The sequence below is a fragment of the Mastacembelus armatus genome, chromosome 14 (genome assembly GCF_900324485.2).
Source record: "Mastacembelus armatus chromosome 14, fMasArm1.2, whole genome shotgun sequence".
NCBI classification, from domain to species: Eukaryota; Metazoa; Chordata; class Actinopteri; order Synbranchiformes; family Mastacembelidae; genus Mastacembelus; species Mastacembelus armatus.
Genome location: NC_046646.1, coordinates 15677399 through 15695997, shown reverse-complemented (window position 1 = coordinate 15695997; position 18599 = coordinate 15677399). Strand labels below are relative to the sequence as shown.

At 39.7% G+C, this 18599-nt stretch overlaps 1 protein-coding gene across 2 annotated transcripts in view; it reads right to left on the bottom strand.

Moving 5' to 3' along the window:
* zbtb16a (zinc finger and BTB domain containing 16a) overlaps positions 1-18599 on the bottom strand; it is a 129322-nt gene that overhangs the window by 9437 nt on the left and 101286 nt on the right. For both annotated transcript variants that reach the window (XR_003296993.2, XM_026328211.2), the window contains exon 5: positions 7900-8070. Coding sequence is in view for 1 of the 2 variants with exons in the window: in XM_026328211.2 (XP_026183996.1) it covers positions 7900-8070 (171 nt within the window). In the remaining variant the exon portion in view is untranslated. The remainder of the gene's footprint in view (positions 1-7899; positions 8071-18599) is intronic.

Sequence of the window (18599 nt, the reverse complement as noted above, 5' to 3'; positions counted from 1 at the left end):
GATTTTATGTTCAGTTGTTGTGCACAAAGACAATAGTTAAACATGTGACACCATCCGAGTAAAAACACTCGAATGTGTTGCCTGGTTATTTTGGTGTGTTTATGCACACTGCCAGAACAACAAATGTTACTGCTTTAATGCATATAGTCTTAAAGGCTGTAATACCAACAGACAAATTTAAACCATCTTTTGTCTCTCTACAAATCACCTGCACTGTTGTTTTGCTTTGTGTAAAGCCTTTAATAATTGTAGCCTGTCATGGCTGTTCACTGGCCATGAGATCTATTATTGACCGTGCAGTCCCTGTCTCACAATGCACTAATGGATAACCTGACTGATGTGGCAAACCTACAATAATGAGCCCAGTTTGTCATGATAGAATGTATTATCCTTTGATATATATGTTTTGAATCCAACAACAAACACGCCATTTTCTCCACGTCCTCTAGGCGAGAAATTGTACAAGATGGCTGTTGCCAATGCATGTCAAAAACACTTGTGGCAAGCAGTCTCCTCCCTTTTTGGACGTGAATATTGTAGAAAAGTCAGAAAAAGGATGTTGGTGCTGACACACTGGTCTAAGTCAGGGTAATTCATGTATGCGTTGTTAATCTTTTTCTGTTTTTTTCACTTGTGTACAAAATGAACAAATTGGAAGAGGATGTCATTCATATTTTGATTGTACTAGCAGCTCAAACTGACGGATTTGTTAAGTTTAAGCAACAGAAACTGACAAAGACAAAGACAAAGACTGTTTTATTGTTCACGCCTCCCGGCACAAATTTGGGTCTACTTATGTCCTTCCATTCACTTTATATGCGTTTGCTGTTCTGGCTGAACACAAAGGTTAAGAGGTTTTCCAATGCCATAACAACGTCATGCTACTTCTGCCTTTGCTTCTGAGACACAACAGTTATTCCACAAGAGGTTACTTTCCAGAAAAACCTAAACATATATTTAAGTGATTAAACAAGCAACAGGCAAGGTCTCAAAAGTAAAAAATATATTTTGTGGCAAGTATCCAATGAGATGGCAGGAATCAAGGTTGTACAATCATTTTCACAGGTTTAGCTCTCCAACTTTCAACAATAAACTGGTTAAAACCCAACGCACATCTTTTTCGTATGAGAAGACTGTGTAGGTATTTTTAAAAAATAGTTATAACGCAATATTTTGCTCATGGTTAAATGAGACAAACAGGGGACAAACAAAAACTGGAAAATTGGTTATAGTCAAATATACATTCCTGTCTGTCTCTCCCTAACTTTACTTGCACTGTATTTATTTATTGTAAGCATACCATGTGTTTCTATTCTATTTCTAACCCTTTCACAGAGGGTAAACCTGTTCCCACACTTTTAATTTACAGAGCACCATATTTCCATCCTGAGACTTTAGCTTTTATTTCAGACACCAGGCTGGCAGTGGATTTACAGTTTGTGTGCCTTTTAAAATGAAAACGACAACAGGCGTCTCATTCTGCTCAGGCCGCTAGAGCACAAGTCCCCACAGGGGAGCTGTAATGGATATTCAGATGTCAATGATCAGGGATATTATGATTTGCAAGAGGCCTTCACCAGTAGTCCAAAGTCTAATTGTATTCCTGTGTTTGATGAGGGGCTGCTCCTTGCATCATTTGGCCACCCCCTCCCCCCAGTGTTACACTCTCCATCCAAGTAATGGTGTGGATATTTATTAATGTATTTCACTCCACCACTGCAGGTTTAAGTCACCATCAATGACCTATGCCTTTCATTATCTGCCTGTCCGAGCAGCAACGTGCCAGAGAATAAATTGCATTTCTCGTTATGTGCTGCTGCCGCTGCCCTGCTGTTAAGAGACAATTTCGCTTTCATCCTGCATATTTTATTTAACACGTTATCTCTGCATATACAGTATTATATGCCTTTATTTGGATTATTTAGGAGGAAAGAGAGAAAGGACAGAAAGAGGGATGAAATAGGAATGAAAGATGGATACTCTTTAAATGCTGATCACATTTTGGGTGTGCTATACTATCATGAAGAAAACGTTTCCGATGCCTTGTGATGTTGAACGTCTTGCCATTAAAGGGAAGCTTTGATGGGGATGGAAGGATGGGGGGGGGCTTAAACTGAGGCAGGAATGGAGCTGGAGATGTGGGTGTATATGGTGGTGGCAGTGGGGGCTGGGTAAAAATCAATAAAAGTGACAGTCTTTATTTGTCTGCATGAAGTTATCAGTGGCTCCCGCTGTAAGACATTGTGCTCTTTCTGGCGTTTCAACCACAGCAGAGATCACAATCCATCACAGAGCTTGGTGAGCTCGCACAACACTGCAAGAATAATAATTGAGCTTAGATTCACCTGCCTTTAATTAGGGCCTCCGATCAGACCAGCGAGTGGGATGCTAATACACAGTGGAGGCCTATGGAGGGTTATTTATGCTTAATGTCTTGTTGCTGTGTGAATGTCTGCTGTTGGAAAACATTATCAAAAATCTTGAGTTAGGAGAAAAGAGCGTGCTGTCAAACACAACACAGATATGCTTAAACGACTCTACCATTTACTTCAAAATATGTACACTGTAGATTAGTGATGCCATTTTTCTTTCATTTCACAATGCTCTGAAAATGACTTCTGCAGGCTGGAAAACAAAAATGAAAAAAAATATGAACATAGGATCTGTGTTTCTTTACAGATGTTCTCAAGACCTGAGTTGGTTTATACTCCATTTAGCCTTTCAGTAGTATGGATGCTCAACCTTCTCAGCATTTGTAGTTTTAATTAAAACTTAAAACTTTTTTTTTTCTTTATGACTGATAATTATGGTCAATTTTACAATATTAAATATTCAGTTTAAATATTTTTATGTCAGACTCCCGTCCATCACCTCTTGTTTTATTCATTTAACCTAACAATGCCAAAAAAGACAATGACACAACAACTACTACACTATGTAATTAAGCCTAAAAAACAGATGCTGTAGTCTGGGGCTCAAGTTCAAGTCCTGTCCACTGGCTGCTTATATACAATAAACAGAAAACAGATAATAACCTGATTTTCTCTTTCCTGTTGGCAATAGATACTGTACATTCATGTATTAAAACAGAGTACAGATGTGATACAATATCTGGCATCAGCTGGGACAGAAAATAACAGATTGGTGTAAATGTGCTTTGCTTGCTGCCCAGGTCTGGCAACCTAAATGTGCCAGGGATGCCTATCATGCATGTTACCCTCTAGCCACTCGGGGACGCCAAAGTACAAACTTGTACTGCAGAGCTTTAAATAAATCAGATACAATTCTATAATCACATTGTGAGGATGTAAAGGGCCAGACAGGACTTCATTTTGTCAGGATATTCTCATGGGGACAGGAGATTAATGGGGACGTGTCCTCTGTCCATCCCAAATCTGCCACTATTACTTCCTCTCTCCTCTCTCAGCTCTTTCTTCCCTTTTCCCTCCCTTTCTTTTTCTCTCTGGTGTGACCACATGGCAGGGAGGCCACAGATGAGGACTCAGCACAGTGAGGTGGAACCACAGCATGGTGAGTGGACCCTTGGGTGCCCCCAAGCATCACCACCTGCGTCTCCTGACCCACCCCCCAACCCTCTCTATATTTACGCCCCCACCTCCCCATCATCTTCTTTGACACCCTAAAGGCCTGCTGAGGGCTCCTGTGCCCATGGGCACCCAGGGCGTGTTCATTATATACAGTAAGAGGCTGTAAATAACCAGGCTCCATCACTGCCAGGACCAGAGCTGGCTCATTCTCTCCCTCTCTAAATTCAATCCAGTCCTCTCTCTCTCTTTTTGCCCCCCCCCCCGGCTGTACCACTATCAAATACAGCTGCGAACACAAAACACCCCGCTAGAGCAGACAGCAAATTGGCTCTGAGTTTAAAAAAAAAAAAAAAAAAAAAAAAAAAAACACACACACACAGACAGTGCACAACAACGGAATATTAATGAAGGCCTGTAAAGACAGAATGTGTGTCTGAGTGTGTGGTGTTAGGGAAGGGGAACAGCACAGCTGCTATGACTGCTTCTGTTATAAGCCCACATTGGGTTATTTGGGCATGTGGGCTTAAAAATATAGCAAACATATCCTATACGTACATACATGTATACATACATGCAGCAAAGATACATGAATATGAACAAAAAGCGGCAACATGGGTTTAACCTATAAGTAATATAGACACTGCAGGTGGATGTGGGTAAATAAGAAGAAGAAGAGACACATTGTGAGCAAGAGAAGGAGAGATGGGCAGATTAAGATGCTGAAATAAATACATTAAATCTGTTTTCTTCCCCCTTGTCTTAAATGGTGATCCAGTGTCACAGCCCACACCAGCAAGGCTGCTTTCAAAAGATAAGCCAGCAGACAGGTAAAATGAAGCATATGTAATGAACGTCCATAAAAGTGCCTTTGTTGCTTTCTGTTGTGAGTTGATACAACATAATGGTGATTCAACCAATAACCAAGCTATATGGAGAAAGCTTTCTATGGTAGATGAGCTGCCACAATCTGTCCATTAACACTAACATTGAATACTCAGAACTGAAATCTTGGTATTTATGGGGAATTCTTGCCAAAACTGTCTCTTATTTCTTGGGAAAAATACCTGTGAGAAAAAGTGATTTTTTTTTTTTCCCTCGTTGGACGAGTGCGTGCCTGCCTAAGCATTTGTGCACTACTGTACGCACTGAAACAAAGGCACCTTGTTCATTAAACTCCATTAACAATACCAACTAAAGTAAAGTCCAACACTGAAATGCCATTACTACGGTAATATAACAGGAACAACTATTCAGCTGCAGTGTTTATTCCTAATTACTTCATGCAACAAAGGCTGCCTGAGGTCCAGCCTGGCAAGACATTTTTAGAATAAGTGTGAATGAAAGAGGGTGAAAACTCTGACAACAAGGATGTGGTTCAACAGGTGCCTGAAAAAAAACTAAATCAGGATTAATATTAGGCAGTGTGGTATAGACTCTTTTCAGTTACTACAATTGTTCGGAGATGGGTTCAGTTTACTCAAAGTCTCTCAAACCACTGCCCTCTTTGTGTCCAGCTATCATTCGTAATCGAGATGAGACGAGATCTAAACAAAATTGTCGATAGGCTCATCTGAGTACACTTTAATTATCACTTTAATTAATTTATTATCACCCACAGCAATATGATCAGCAGCAAGAACAGACATCTGGTGTCCTGGGTTTTGTATCGCAGGCTATAAGTACATTCAGGCAGCCCTAACCCCTGAGTGGTGGAACTGGTTGGTGCTGTACACAGGTTGAAGAGAAGATTATGAGACGATGTTCAAGGTTGGAAAATATACTGTCTGCTCCTTTCCATGTTTTTGAGCTAAAGATGCCCCAAAATATGTAATTTAGAGTTTCTAGACTCCTATAAAGACATATTTTAATATATTTAGAAAACAAACCACTAATGGTTACTGCTCTGCTGAGTAAAGACAAATGCAAAAATCTTGGCTGAATAATCCTTGACTTCATTGTGTCTTTCCCACATATGAAACTAAACCTACACTGTTAACAGGACTTTTGACATGGAGAACTTGACATGGACAGTAGATGATGGCAATGCAGCAGTTCTCTGCATCAACAAATAAGGCAACATGTAGGTAAACTTATAAAGCTGATTCTCTTTGCTGTCTAGCTCTAGCTGTTTTTAATGCACTATTTTTGCCTTGTTACCCAGCAAAGTGTGAATGAGATTATTAACATCAAAGTGTAAATGTAGAGGAACACCATGCCTCTACTTTTTTTTTTTTTGCAGGGTAAATTAGGACCTATTTCTGGCGCCGATGATGGCAGTGTGAGTTGCTGACTTTATAATCCCCTGACAAAAGGCTCCACATCATATTTAAACGATTGCTTTCACGGCTGGCTCATTGTGATTTAACAGACGCCCACAGTGGGATGAGGTTTAAAGTGGCACGAGGCTCCAAAGTCTCATCTGCCGCTCCAGAGACGAGCTGAGGTGACATTTGCATTGCCCGGGTGGGCAGGTGGATCAGAGACGCTGCTCGTGTCCTCGCCAATGTCTGGTAGACGGAGCAGATGTGTGCATCGCTACTGTACAGGCAGCACAAGCAGCTCTGTACGCCCCCCACCCCAAATCCTCAGCCCGTACCACCATCACACACTAATGGTGTATTCGCCTGACTTGTAAATAGGGCCGACTGCTCTCATCTCACTGCCTTTCGTTTCAAATATTTATCCATGAGCCCGTGAGCTAAATCGGCTCTGACAGTGAGACTGTTATTTAAGGTCGCAGACAGGCGGCTGGGTGAGAGAGAGAGAGCGAGAGAGAGGAAAGAAAAAAGCATCCACCCTTCGCCAGTGAAATGGGATTCATTTCCATGTGTTCATATTCTATCATGGTATCATTTTTTTCCCGGTCTGAATAGCCACATCCGTCAGGCTACCTCTGCTCCTTTGCAGCAATGTGTTGGTATCCTGGCCTCGCCTCAGTAGAGAGCCAACATGTGGGAATTACTGTACCAGCAGACAGAAGAAGAAAAATTCTATATATTATATATATATTTATAGTCACTGTAAATAGGCTTTGTCTGAGTGCTGCAGAATTAATTCATTTTGTTGACCTGAATTAATGCTGTGTATTCAGCTTAGCTAAAGCAACTGTAACTAGGTAGGGATAACATAATCCCTTCTCATATCCTAAAATAAAACATGCTTTTTTATTATGTATTATACTATAAGCTTTATTTGTCCACGATAACTGTCGTTTTGGATCAGAGTTTTAGATTTTCCCAGGTTTTTTTGCTTCTTTTATCTTAACGCCCCAAGGTGGGGCGTGGTAATATAGTTCTATGTAAAAACAAAAGTACATTTATTAGGAAACAAATCTTCCTAATAAAATAAAATAAAAATCTTCATTTTATTCATTCAGAAATTCAGAACGAATATGAAAATTTAACCTCAACAGTTTAAAAAAGGAAATATCTATGATTTTTGGTATCTACATGGGAAAACTTTAAACACAAAATATTAAACACCAATGGATTTAGGAATGTGTATTATCATCATTATCATCATCAGAAAATAATGAAAGTTTTAATGCTGACACAGAGACTCTCTTCACCACAGGGACTTGTTATCAGGTAATAAAGCAGATCACACCTTAAGGCGGCTGACATTGTGTTTCAATAGAGCACATTCCCATAAAGTCAAACAAAGCTAAAATTAATTAATTTACCAAAATCCTGTTTTGCCACATATTGAACCCAAGGTCTTGCTCTGGGGGTCTGGGACCCCAGAGCAGATGGTAATCTCACCTTACTATTAGACGTTATAATAACATAGCATGATAATACTGAGTCTTTAACAATGATAGTCCTTATGTGAAGGCCATATCAAAATATTAAAAGGCACTGATTTTGGCTCTTCTAAGCCATGACTTAAAAATTTATGATGCAACAATGCCCTAAATCTTTTCAAACTGTAATTAAAATATCTAAAGTAAAACTTTCAAACACAATAAAACAAACAAAGTTTTCCTGACAAATCCTTTCTGGGGACAGAAACAACTAGTGATGCAAGTTCATTTCAAATGCCTTTTAAATTATAGTTTACAGAGTTGAGTAATGTCCTGATCTGAGATGCTGCTGCAGCATTGCACTAGTGCACCTGAGGCACTGCTGTAAAACAGACTGGACCAAGGAGAATTCATTACTAACTGGCAACTATGGTAAATTTAGTATTTTTATGAGCTGGGTCTACGATTATTTGTACTGGTCATTCCTACTTAGTACTTATTCTCCAAAATTCAGTGAATATTTTAATGGACATTCAAGGTAATAACTAAATCATTTTAGATCATGACATTACCACTATAGTGAAGAGAGTAGTGAGTGCTTCCACTGACCTGTGTGTGAGCGTAGGTGACGTTTGAGTGCAGTATGGCTGGGGAAAGTCCGGTTGCATTCACTGCAAATGTAGCTGCGAACACCGGCATGGACTTCCATGTGCTGCTGCAGTGCTGTCTGGGTCTGGAAACGCTTCCCACATAGCAGGCAAAAGATAGCCATGTCCGACCCTGTGGAGGAAAAACAACAGAGGAGTCAGTGATGACAACTAGAAAGCATGGTGTCATGCAACTTTTTAGTGAGGCTGTTGTGTTTTTAGGTCATAGCAATTAACATCAATCATACTTACTAAAAGGAATAATGGCCACAATTATAAATAAAACAAAGTGACAACCAGGGTTGTATATGCACACACCAATTAAAATCCAGGATACCCTAACTCTGGTGTGATGTTATGGGGTCAGAGATATTATGGGTTACTAACTATGCCTTTAGAGACTTACATGGAGCGTACAGTATTTATAGGATTAAAGGTGCACAGAATACTCATGTAAGATAAAGATCTCCTATGCAATACTTCAATCGAATCTTGACTCTAGCGAGCAGTGTGCATTTTTCTCCAGCAGAGATAAAGAGCACACAGTTGCAAACACACAAACACATAAAATCACAAACACAGGAACACACACATACAGTTGCACGCTCCCTTGAACACACTCCCTTCACACTTTTTCAATTACCAGGCTGGGGAAAACTCTGGGGAAGGACTGAGTGTTTGGAGCTCAGTTTCTATTTCATCAGTCAATAACACATCTTTGGAGCAAAGCTGACACTAATTTAAAAATCTATGAAGAGCAGCCCGCCTCATGTTCATAACTACTGGAGGAGGAGGAGGGCCCATGACAGCCTCCATGCCAGATCAATCAATGTCTCTGCTGCTCTATACACGCAAAATAACAGGGATAGAGGGAGGATGCACCACTAGAGGATGATCATAGGAGGAAGGATAGAATAGAACCGCTGGAAAGCCGGTAAAGATGGTAGATTGAGAATGGAGAAGAGGGAGGTGATGCGGAAACCAAGGTGGAGAGGGGGGGATCCACTTTTGGTGCATGTAGAGGAGAGAAATAAATATTGACAAACGTTCCGTTCATGTTTCATTTTCTGCTGTACAGGAAACGAAGCAGATGTGTCTGCAGGACTGTAGAATTTTCATTAGATCCTTGTTGATCTTGAATCCTGAGGCACTAATCTGTCAGCACCACAGGTGAGATAAATTACATTCATCAGTATCAGCAGACTTGCTAATGTATTGGTTACCCACTGACATTTTTCTAGACTCACTAATAGGGCAATATATATGTATTTAATGTATACAGCCATGTTAGATATCATTCCTCCTCTGGGAAGTTAACTGAATCCCCTCTTATGTACCACTGGAATCTGGCCAAAGATGTGCAGCCAAAAGTGTCTATAACAACAAATGGAAAAATCTATCAGTGACTGGTTATGTGGAATTGTGTTATATCAGCTGGTATTTATACTAAAAGAAATAAAGTTCATTTATGTGAAAATGCTTTTTCTGTTTCTTCGATAATTAGTTCAGAATATAACAATGGACTTCCTAAGGATCTCTCAACAATCAGGTTGATCAAAGTGTGCTTGTTTGTGTAAATGAAACTAGAATATGTCTGTAGCTGGTGCTTAGCAGGTTTTCTCCAGTGTGTTTTACTTTCCTTCCCTGCCTCATCGTTTCCTCTGTGCTTTTATCAATAAAGAGGCTATTGACTGGGGTCGATTGCTTCAGGAATCCCTCTAGGACACCAGGTACTTAAGTGCATTTGATTGACAAGCCTGCCTCCTATTCACTTCTCTCTCTACCTCACTCCCCCTTTCTTGGTTTGTTTTGCATCTTGGGTCTGTCTCTTTCTGTGGGCTAGCATAAGCAGGAGACGTCTTCTAGGCCACTTCAAACCAAATTATTGGTGGTCACATTAAAGTAACAAGTGTTGTTTGGAGAGGTAGAAAATGAAAATGTCCTGAATGGTTTAGAGGAAAAATACGAGACAGAGGCAATGAGAAAAGAGGGGAGGGGTGACTGAGAGAATTAGAGGGAAAAAAGGTTTGGTATGTGAAAGGTTAGCAGACCTCTGACCTCAGGTCTGTGCTGAGGCATGGACACAGTGGAAATATGAAACCCAGATACAGGCACACACTCACATACACACACAGAAAACAAAGCTGGTGAATAAAAAGCAGAATCCCCACATGAAAAAGCCTAGAAAAAGAAAATCAGAACAGTTACAGTGTCTAGTGACATTGAGCTGAACGCCTTATGATGTGTGTCAGCATGCATGTATCAACTTTAAAAGAAACCTGACAGCCACTGCTTTTATAGGTGTGTTTTCAAAGCAACATGAGACAACCAAGTGATTAACACACAGAGCCAACAGATAATGTCACAAACACAAAACTGCACCAGTAAAGAACAAAGGTGGTAAGAAGAAACCACTAGGAAATGATACAACATGCTGCTGTCTAAATACCAGAAAACTACAGTAAATACACAAAAATGAGCACATCTCTACTGGTGGACTACTCTTAATGCCAAACATGGACTGATTCAAATACAAAAAAAAAATAAATAAAATGGAAATATATTGTTCATGTACTAAACTATGTTTTATGAAAGTAACCAAACAGTAAAGTATATAATATGTGAAAGCTCAGGAAAATTAAGGCTGTGAAACTTCCTTTCACTATAGTCTATAGGTGACATTGAAGATGTTACAGCCATACTTTCCACAGTCTGTGTGGGAAAACTACAGGCTACTCACTATCATCTCCCCTTCTTGTCTGTCTGTAGGAAACTGTACTCTGTGAACTCTGATTAGTGTTAGCCAAAATTAACTGGTACAAACTATACAGTCAGTACAGGGGATAATGTGTGGATGTTGGAGGAAAGTGAGTAAATGTGTTGTCGGCTGCTGATAGATGAAGAGAGCAGTGGAGAGATAAAAAAGAAAGGAAAGGTGGGAGAAAAGTAGTTGACCCAGGAGGTCCATTACAGTGTAAAATTGAGTCAGCCCAAAGTGACACCTGAAAGGAGGAGCTGGAAAAGCTGGAGTGGTGGGGGGTTCTTAGTCTCAGTCCTGTTTGGCTGTTTTGGAATAATTTACCTCATCCAACCAGCCTCTCTCTCCTTCTTGCACCATCTATTTATAAAGGCCCAGGCAGTTTGTGTTTGTGTGTGTGGCCTCGGCAGTGCTGGCAGTCTCTTAATGGGCCTTGGAGTGGCAGGGCTGGTGTTATTTAAGTGGGGGACGGACACAGGCCGGTAATGGAGAGGAATACTTCCCGATGGGAGGTGACAGTGGCCGGATGGGCACACTACAGAGAAATGGCTTCAGGGTAGAGGCTGGCCATCGAGGTAGGCACTTTGTCTGATTCTGATGTGCAGCATGGTAAACAACTACCCACCAACCTAAAAGCTCTAAGATCTCTAGAGAAAGTCTTACAAGATCCCAAAGTTAATCCTTAAGATTTTCTTTATATCAAACTGCATTTTTATGGCATTTAGTTATTTTGGCCAACTAACTGACAAGTTTGTGATGAGCGCTAAAACTAACCAGCAGATTTCAGGACATTTCTCCGAGCCCTTGAAGTTGATGCCACTCACAGACATGTTTGTATAGTCTGTGCTTTCAGCCTTTGCTTTCAGAAAACTCTGAAAACCTTAGATGAACCTCTAAAACACCTCTTTCTGTACAAGTGGAAATCAACCATTCATGGTCTTCATTCATGGAACTAAAATCTTTGAAGACGTCCTTGCAATTCTTCTGTTAATTCATTTTGAATGCTGGTATGTCTTGGATTGTAGTTGAGACAGTTAAACGTGTCCTGACTGTGGCCTGCAATGCAGCGTGCTGAACAGAAGACCTGCCAAAGTTAATGAGGCAAAGAGCAGCGGGACCTCAGCACAAGGTGTTCAATCACAGGCCATTACCACAGACCTCAACCTCTGTTACTGCTCGCTCTTGTCAATAGCAATCTATAGTAAGCTATAGTTTATCTATAGAGAAGGCAGAATAGTGACCAAATGTAGGTGTCTGTATTCTAAAATCTTTATTAATCGCACGTATGATCTCAGTTCAATAAGACAAACGTAATTCCCGTGAAGTCACAAAAATTTGTTATAGGTTTTCCAAGTTGCTGCCGTCATCTTATAAACCTTGACTTCTGAGGCTCATATTCTACTTAATTTTAGTTATACTGTGAATAATCATACCCGATTTTGAAAACAAAAACATCTACGTTGACAGCACCTACTTTCAACCAGAGGTTTGAATTTTTTTTAGAAAAAAGTCAAATCTAGACTTTGATTTAACTTTTTGTGTCAATATAATTCTATTTTTCAGTTATTTTATACTTAGATGGATTTTGCAGCATATGTAGTTAAAATTGCCACGTCATTTGACGCCTTCTTTACTGACTGGTTCCAGTGCTACACCGTGTACATGAGCATGCACGACGTTAGCATTTGAATCTGGTTTCCAACATCTGCTGCAGGTCCATCTTGTTTCCAGTATGCTTCTTCATGACCCACAGCAAAATAAAGGCAAAAGACGTAAAAATACATTTAAAAAATTACACACCTCTTTTGCTGAAAGGAAATAAATGTTGTTGTATTAACCACTTTTTTAGGTTGTTTTTTAGTGAAGTGTGGAAGCAAACTATAACCAGTATCTTCTTGCATAATTGGTTATACTCTCAGCCTCAATCTAACTGAGCCATCTCAGGCAACTGGTTAAAATGTCTTATGCCCCAAAAACTCCCAGGGTGCAATGTGGGTTTCAGAGAAACACCTTTTCAGGTGGCATGTTACTTTCAGACAGCAGCAGAGAAATCACTTTTGTCATGTGTCCCATTTGTTTTCTTTTCATATTCTACATTATCAGAGGAAGAATGGCCAACACAGTTAAAGTGTAAATGTTTAGATCATTAAGCTGTTCATTTGTCCTTTTCTAGCCTTGGACTGCACTTACTTTACACCAGCAAACACGGGCTTCAGCAATCAGTCACAACATCCATCCTACCAGGTGCTCTGTTGAATTCTCAGCCCTGCTAGCTGCCACCATCAAACTGACAGTGGCCACAAACACCAGTCACAACAATTCTGCCTGTGTCGGCAGAGCAAGGTGTGAGAAACGAAAGCTGTGGTGACGTTCCCGCTGCTCTTTAGCTTAGTTTAGACTGGAAGTGTTTGTTGTTACTCTCATCTGCAGTCAGGCTTCATTGCACATTAGGTCATAGCTGTTCTGAAAAGGTTGCCAAGCACCTTTTTACTTCCACTTCAATGGGGTGTCACCAGAGAACCAAATGAACAAACAAATAAATGCCTTCTGTAATTTACTGTCATACAGACGAGAAAAGGTCTCTGCTGAAATGTTAGGATATGCCCCTTACACTCAGTGCTTCACACTGAAGTCATCATTTTTGGCATATCACTGGCCAGCAGACCCCTGTGAAAAACTGCTGCTTACTGCATCACCATGTAATTGTCCAATCACTATACGGTGTCACCTGAGGGTGCCTCAAAACCCCACCACCATCTTATACACATATAAACACATGACATATAGCAACCAACAAAATATTCTCTCATAAATCCAACATGGACATTGAACGCAGTGAGTCTGACTCTTTTCTCCAACTTTTAAACAAGCTAGGGCCAAATTAAAGATAATTTCATAGTCCCGGAGGTAAAAAAGTTTAAATGCAGGATCAAACAACATGATCTTCTGCACAGATGGTCATTATCTCTGAACTGGTGATCATGATCTGATCGTGATATAAACTACAGACAGGTCTGAACAACATCTTGAACAGCAACCAATATGAACTTGCAATCTTGCAAAACCAGCATTCATTGGCGAGGGGGAGGTGGGTAGTGTTCCAAGACGTCAAGAATATGTCAAAAACCTTGGCATCATGGAGCATAACAGACATCACACTAGAATGAGAGGAAGCTACAAAAACAATGGACCTGCAAATGGGGATTGTGAAGCTTCCTAGATGAAGAATTGGAAGATCTGACATGCTACACAAGATAAAACAACAAAGTGTTGTGCCCAGTGCTAATATTTATTACATCTGGTCTATGTCAGAATGGGTAAGAAAATAACTTAAAAAGCCTCATATACAACAAAGTTTCAGATAGAGCTAGAGCATTTATTTTGAATAATGTCTTTCCTGGGTACATGAAGAAAATTACTTTCTGCTGTCATGGGAACTGATATCTCCATTTGATGGTCAGATAGTAAAATGATTCTACCTATTTTTGGACTGATTTTAGTGTGTTTCTTTATAAACTACAGTGTCTTCTACAGCATCACTGATTTTCTCATTATATTATGATCAAAACATTTTAAGAATTCCCAACTCCTAGCATCACTGCACTCCTAGCCATTGAAACATACCATTAGACATATGCTCCTCAGTGTGATTATGGTCTTTTAAGCAAATGATCCAGGGCAACAATGTGCTTTTAAACAGTGGAAAACAATATTAGACAACATTTTAAGTTCAGGGCATCAGAATACACATGTAAAACAACTTTAGTCATTGACTAAAAGTGAAATAAAGGTGCTACGGAGTGCCAATAGAAACATGGGGAGTGCTACCAAATTCAGAAATGAAGAAACTTGTATACTGTTAATGTACCTTACATAACATGGATTGCATACAAATTACATCAGTTTACACAACCTGGGCGAATCACTTCCTGCTTGACACATACAAACTGTAGCTACTGGTTAAATCTATGCAATAAAACAATGTTGGGATCAAGATAGATTACATTCAGTAGGCTACCTAAAATGTGTTCTGCATAGTAAAATTTCTTTGCTAAGAGCAGCTAATTTGTTTGTTGAAATTTGGGATTTCACTGTTTACCTTTTGATGCTGAAGACCTTTCTCATTTATCCAGTGTTTTAAAGTTGGGATGCCTCCACACCATGTCCTCACGCATATTTGCATCTTATGAAATCATAATTAATTTATCAGGAGAGGACATGGAGTGTCAGAGCTGCATCCATCACCTGTAGGCTAATGCTATATTCACCACACATGGCCTTTCATTCAGTTTTCATTTTTCCAACTGTGCACAGCACTCACTAACATCCCATTTTCTCACCTCACATTGCTATTCTGGATCCTCAGACACACAATGCCTTCAACATGAACACCTGGCCCTGGCCTCTAATATTACATACTCTAAATGTGGGGTTGTATATGAGAATGAAAATAAGTTTTAATGTTTGCACAACTACTGATTCACTTAAATCTCCACAGAATTATGTATTGATCAAACTAGGGAAGGGAGGAGTGACATCAAATAGGGGAGAGCAACTAGACTAAGAAAAAGGATAAAATGTTTGCTTCATAGTTTAAAAGTTATCAAAACTACATATTACGAAATCTTTTAAAAAGCAAACATATTTAGCTTTCATATGAAAATGACAGTAACCACTGTCTGTTAGAGTTGATGGGCACTGCTGCCCCTCAATGACAGATATAGAAAAACTACCCATAAAAAACTATATATTTAAGGCGTTAGAAGCCTTTGTGAGGTTTTTGATATCTTCAAACCAGAAATTTGCAGCGAAAGCGGTGTCTGTCAGCACATACCATTTATCAGTGGTTTCTAACGTGGGAGATCAGGAACGCCCCTAAAGGGTTGTACGATAAATCTGAAAGGTTGAGAGACAATTAATAAAATAGGAAAGCAGCTAAAAACTGTTTTCAACCACAAAACCACTTACTTTTTCATCTTTGCTTTTTCCTGTAAACAACTTTTAACGTTTTAATGACCAGAATAGAAACCTCTCTAAAAAGCATTCAGCTAAAACAGTATGAGAAGGAAAACCAGTTACTGTTTCAACTAGTCACAGCCTGCACAGGCAGACATACAAAACCTTTTTTTTTTTTTAGGGACAAGTCAAAAAAGGTTGCAAAATACCTGTATGTATAAAAATGATTTTATACATTATGAACAGAATATCAAATACTTTGTATAACACAAATAATAACAATAATGATATAGTGTTCTCATGAGTGGCTTTGTAAGTATAAGTAAATATTATGGAACTGAGACAGACTGTAATACATTAGTGTAAGTGCAATTAAACAGTAGTGACAATGTTTTGCAAAGAAACACATCCTAAAAACATAATATTAACACACTGATACAATCAATCCAATAGTGAGTTCAGAGATCTACTAAATGAGGAATGAGATCAAAGAATCAATAGCTCTTCACATTATTCATGTAGGGAAAACAAACAAGAAATCAAAGAAAAGGCAATCTCTGTTATAAAAAAGTGCAGCACCACACAGCCAACAAACCCTGGCCTGCTGTGTTGTTTTGTTTTGTCCCTGCCTCCCTGTTTCATCGGGCAGTGATAATTCACGTCAGGCCCGCAGCAGCACTGACATTGTAAGATGTACTGCTCCCAGCTAGATTAATGCCACCAGATGCCAGGCGAGATGCCATATTAATTACCCAGAGATAATGTCAGCACAACCATATGGCAGCTCAACTGGCCATTTAGTTGACAGGGAGAGGTCTTTATAGCAGCGCAAATTTCCTCATCTACACAGCATCACAGCCTCACCATATTTTCTCCCTACTGTAGCAACTGGAGCACTTCACTATTATTTGCACATTATTACTCAAATCGTAGTTTTAACTCAGGATCTGAAGGATGTTATGATGGAGAGCAATACATTATTAAAGAGGCTTAATGGTTGAATGTTTTTCAACCATCAAAATGACAAAATGAAGAAAAAGTTTAGCACCAGTCAAGGCCAAAGCCAATAATAGCAAGATTCCACTTTAACTGATTTCTTTTCCCCATAGAGCTCAATCATTGTCTAAGATTTATTATACTCATGGACATCACTGTTGTGACGTGTGAATTCATCCTAAGTCAATCCCATGTACTGCTGCCATAAACAGTCACTAGAGCACCAAATACATTCATCTGTGAGTGGAAACAGAATCCTTCAAATGTACCATCTACTACTATTTGACTGATTTTCCAATATCAAAGATTTTCAGGAAAATACTCTTCTCTCTCTTAAAAACAAAGAAAAAAAAACAAACAAAGGAAATATCTAACAGTGACCCATTTTTAAGGATTTATTTCTTCTGAAGAAACAAATAAGCTTGGGGCTAGATGCCATAGAGTAGGAAAGGTCAGAAAGTATTTAAAAAGAATTAACGCATTTCTGTAATATTTTAATGAAACTTTGATGTTATTAAAGGAAAATACAGGGTAAGGTCTGTAAAAGTAGAATAATTTCTATTGGTTAACATTTTTTAACCAAACAGGACATGTATGTAGAACATTTAACATTCCTATAACATAATGGATCTCAAATACACACCCCAAACAACCAACAAGAACCTTAAAGAAAATGTCAAACCCCTGCATGAATGCAGTGGATATAAATTCTCAAATGTCAGTAGAATTTATTTACCAGCATGTGTTTGTTTTTTCCTCACCACCATGCTGACTGTAAAGATCATAAACGATGCAAGCTGGGAATCAATGTCAACGTGAGAAACGGTGGCAAAGCCCTTTATCATGATTTACAGTTGCACTGCCAGACCCGTCTTGTTGTGGACTTGCAGATCAGTTACAAAGATGGACCACACTTGCTATGCAAACCATACCCCCCCCCCCAACAACACTGCCCCCGACATCTACTCCTCACCCACCACCACCATCAGATCACCCACCTACCCCACCCTCCAATTCCCACAAATCCGATTTAATCAGACAACTTGTGCAGTGTGGCTCGGAGTAAGAAAAAGGATAATTAGTAAACAGAGGAGGTACTCGCCAGGCTTCATTGGCATTCGCACCGGGTTACTGTGTCGCATTTAAAATGCAGTCTGATGAAGTCTACAGAATCAAACCATTTGTTACTCCTATTGAGGAGGCTTCGGGCTACTGGCAATTAAATTGGAATTAGCGCTGGGGAATGAGATACGGCAGATTCATACCAAGGAGAGGAGGGAGGGAGGGAAAAGGAAACAGAGAGAGTTCTCTGTCTGGACCTGGCTTTGCTTTACAGTGGGGCAAATCTGGACGTGATTTACTTTCCTTTACTTTTGTTTATTTACTGCATGACTTCAGTTATCATTTTTAGAACCAAATCACTCCACCCAGCCCTTTAATGCCTATACATTTCTTAGTAAAACCCTAATTCTAAAAACTAGAAACAGAGCAAAAATTGACGAATTCAGTTCTCTTTATCAAGAGAAAAAACTAAATGGGTGACTTTGTGTCCTTAATATCTAAAGGCTTTACCTCGGTAATGAGTACACATACCACTAAAAACAAACATTTGACTTCACTTGAACTCTGAATCTTTGAGGAAGAGAGTGAAGAAACAAAGAGATGCCATTTGCTCTGCCACAGCTGACTGGGCACAGTGGAGCTCAGCATGGAGAGTGTACTGGTCCACTGGCAGAGGAACGAACGAAAAGAAAAGAAGGGATAGATGGATGGATGGAGGGAGGAGGAAAGAGGCAGGGTGGGGGCAGATAAATGAAGTGGAAATGAGAGGGAACAGCTCCTGTGCTACAGCTGGCCTTCCTAACTCTCAGCCAGCCTGGCCATGACAACTGGCTTGCTCTTCCTCTGCCGGCCGGGGGGTGGGGGGTCTGTTTAAACAGTAGAAACCCAGC